This window comes from Pterocles gutturalis, unplaced genomic scaffold (assembly GCF_000699245.1).
Source record: "Pterocles gutturalis isolate BGI_N339 unplaced genomic scaffold, ASM69924v1 scaffold7275, whole genome shotgun sequence".
Lineage (NCBI taxonomy): Eukaryota > Metazoa > Chordata > Aves > Pterocliformes > Pteroclidae > Pterocles > Pterocles gutturalis.
Genome location: NW_010145720.1, coordinates 11115 through 14179, shown reverse-complemented (window position 1 = coordinate 14179; position 3065 = coordinate 11115). Strand labels below are relative to the sequence as shown.

The 3065-nt window shown below is 58.6% G+C and overlaps 1 protein-coding gene across 1 annotated transcript in view; it reads right to left on the bottom strand.

Annotated features, from left to right (window-relative positions):
- Positions 1-63: 63 nt before the first annotated feature.
- LOC104470513 (disintegrin and metalloproteinase domain-containing protein 8-like) overlaps positions 64-3065 on the bottom strand; it is a gene marked incomplete at both ends in the record, with an annotated part of 13541 nt that continues 10539 nt past the window's right edge. The window contains 8 exons of the mRNA XM_010085465.1: positions 64-178; positions 315-396; positions 502-579; positions 677-860; positions 974-1073; positions 1268-1463; positions 2225-2314; positions 3022-3063. Of these exons, the coding sequence (XP_010083767.1) occupies positions 64-178; positions 315-396; positions 502-579; positions 677-860; positions 974-1073; positions 1268-1463; positions 2225-2314; positions 3022-3063 (887 nt within the window). The remainder of the gene's footprint in view (positions 179-314; positions 397-501; positions 580-676; positions 861-973; positions 1074-1267; positions 1464-2224; positions 2315-3021; positions 3064-3065) is intronic.

Here is a 3065-nt window from a genome sequence, read left to right as displayed (position 1 = left end):
ACCCCCCGATCCCAGCCTGCTCAGCTCAGCCCCACTGTGGGGCAGAAGAAGGGGGGAAATTACCCTTTCTGGAAGCTTTCCATCCCCCTGCCTCTGAAGAGCACAACGCCGCTGCCCAGCAGGATGCCGGAGAGCGCCAGCACGGCCAGCACGGCCGCCAAGACCACACTGCTGCTCCCTGCGGAGCGCCGTCAGGGTCAGGACATCCCCCATGCTGGGGACACCCCGTGGGGACTGTGGCAGGGGGCCAGCCCCCTCCCCAGGCACATGGGGCTGAGGGAGCCAGTGCCAGCCGCACGCAGGGGATGCAATACCTGCTGCCATCTCTGAAATCTGCTGGCAGTAGGGCTCTGCCCAGCCCGGCTCACAGTGACATTCCCGCTTGTGGTTGCACACCTGAGATGACGGAGGGAAGTGTCAGGGTGGCGGACATGCCACAGGGGCCATGGCTGCTGTCCAGGCCCTGCGGCTGCTCTGGGAGAGGACGATCCCACAGCATACCCCGTGGTTGTTGCATTTGGCTGAGCAGTTCTTGTTGCCATAGACCAGGAGGTTCTGGCAGTGCCCGGCGTAGCAGACCTGGGGGCAGGCAGGGAGGACTCTGAGGATGCCCCAGGTCCCCACAGCTGGGGGTCAATCCCCTCTGCCACCCGAGCATGGCAGACAGCGTGCTTACCATCTCCTCTCCGCACTTGGTGCCGGTGGGCACCAGCCTGAGGTTGGCCACCACCTCGTTGGCGTCATTGCTGGCGATGACTGCCTTGCACTTGAAACGGCCGAAGAAGAGGGAGTAGGAGCCACCGCCGAGGACGGGGCTGGCATTGTCGCTCAGGCACAGCAGTGTGCCGCACTTCACGTCCCTGCAGGAGAAGTAGCCGTGAGCGGCGGGGGTTGCACAGGGCTGGGGAGCTTTGCTTGGCCCCGCGGTGCTGCCATCGGAGGTGGACACCACTCCCCCTCCCCAGCTCCTCACTTGGGGCTGCAGGGCTGCTTCCCGTACTCGGTGAGGCAGTGGAGGTGAAGGTGCTGCTCACTGTTGTGCTTAAAGCAGACATCGGGAGCCACCTGGGCTTCTGCAGGACACACAGAAAGGGTGACAGGCAGCCAGAGCCCACAGCAATCCGGTGGCCACGCTGCAGGGTCAGCAGCCACAGTGCTGCGATGAGGGACGCAGGAGGGGACCCCAGCCACACCCAAAGCCCTGGGCTCCAGGCACATCACCCAGCACATGGGGCAGGGAGATTGGGCAGGGTGGGGGAGCAGTTACCTGCTCCCCAGAGCGCACGGCACTGCTCACTGTGCGAGGGGCATGCCCCGTTGTAGCAGTAGCCATTGCCATTCTGGCAGGAAATGCCGTTCTCCTGGAAGACGTCCTCCGGGCACTCGGCACTCAGGCCAGTGCAGTGCTCGGGCAGGTCGCAGTCGTTCTTGCTGGCTCGGCAGAGCACACCCACAGCCTTCACCTGCATGGAAAAGGGGATGTCGGCACTGACTCCAGGCTCTTGCTTCCCCAGATCCCTGCAGGCACCACAGGTGTGGTCTTCAAAACACCTCCTGGCACTGCACAGATCCTGACACGGCACCTTGTGCAGCTCCAGCACAAAGACATTTGCTATCGACTGAGCTCCCACACAGAACGGAGATGCTGTCGGGCCTTCAACTGAGCCTTCCCATAGTTCAGTCTCTCCCTGTGGGCAACACTTTGTGCTTTGCTTTTAGTCTAGGCTTGTCTCGGGTCCTCTTCCAGCCTTGTCTCTTCACACCAAGGCATTTCTTATGCCTGTGTGCAGGAACCAATGCATGTAACATCACTTTCTCTTGGATGAATGGAGCAGAAGAGGGACATTGGTTTCTTGGACCAGGAATGGGCCACACTAATCTCTTCCGAACATTGCCCAACACCTTTCATCCCACACCTAACCTAACAGAGCCAGGGAACCTGGGCTCCAGGATGCTGGAAACAGAGGCTGCTTCAACTTTGCAACTGCTTCCAGCCCAAGATGCCAACTGTCCATGTATGAAAAGCATCAAATCAAAAGCGTGATTCCCCCTCAAACTATTGGGTGCATTTGGCTCTGGGCTGGCTGCTACAGAGGTCCTTCAGTGGGCTATGGCCACACTTTACCTTTACCGGGAAGCTCCAGAGCAGCCTGGGGCAGGAGGCAGGATTATGTGCCCACCAGTGCCCCTCCCTGCCAAGCTGGTCCCCCAGCAGCGGCAGTACCTTGCAGTCCTGACAGCAGTCCCCCCGAGCGCACTCAGCTCCTTCTCTCAGCTGACAAGTGGTGGCATTGCAGCAGTGGTCGGAGCACTCCTGCAAGACAGAAGAGGGACCTAAATCTTCCAGAAAGCCCCCTGAAAGACCCTTTCCTAAACCACAGGGCAAAACCACAGCATCAACCCAGGTGTGAACCGTTCCTGCTGCCTCCTTACTCCCATTACCAATGCCAAACCAAAGGACCAGAAGAGGCTTTTCAGAAGATGGGACCTGACCTGGGCCCCTGCTCTCTGGTAGACCCCTTTGCACATCTCCAAGAAGGAGAAAACAGGAGGATCTCTGTGCTTTCTGCATCAGGGGCGACCATCCCTTCAGATCACAGAGCAGGGCTGTGACTCAGGGATTTATCCCAGAGATGTTGTCTGGCAATTTGTCTCAAATCTTGCTCCCGCTGCGATGCAGTCATGAGGAAAAGCTGAGCACGGCTCTTGAAAGGGCAACATGCCAGGATGTTCCCCTCCTTGGATCACCTCTTTGGAGGATATGCTGGGTGGATGTCCATCTTTCCTAGGCACACTCCTGCTAAAATCTCCACCAGCTACGTCAAGTGGAAGGCACTTTTCCAAGTTAACAAATATCCACCTCAAGTTATTTTTCTGCAGAAGCATCAGGAACATTGGGAAGATGAGTCATGCAAAGCACAATGTCCAGGGAAGAGGCTTGCACAACTTCTGAGTCCGAATGACAGGTCTCAGGTCCCTGCTGCCCACTTTCCTTCCCAGGCTCTTAGAGCCTGTCCCTACCTCTGGCGTGCCACAGTCACACTGCTCTCCCCGCTCCACAAACT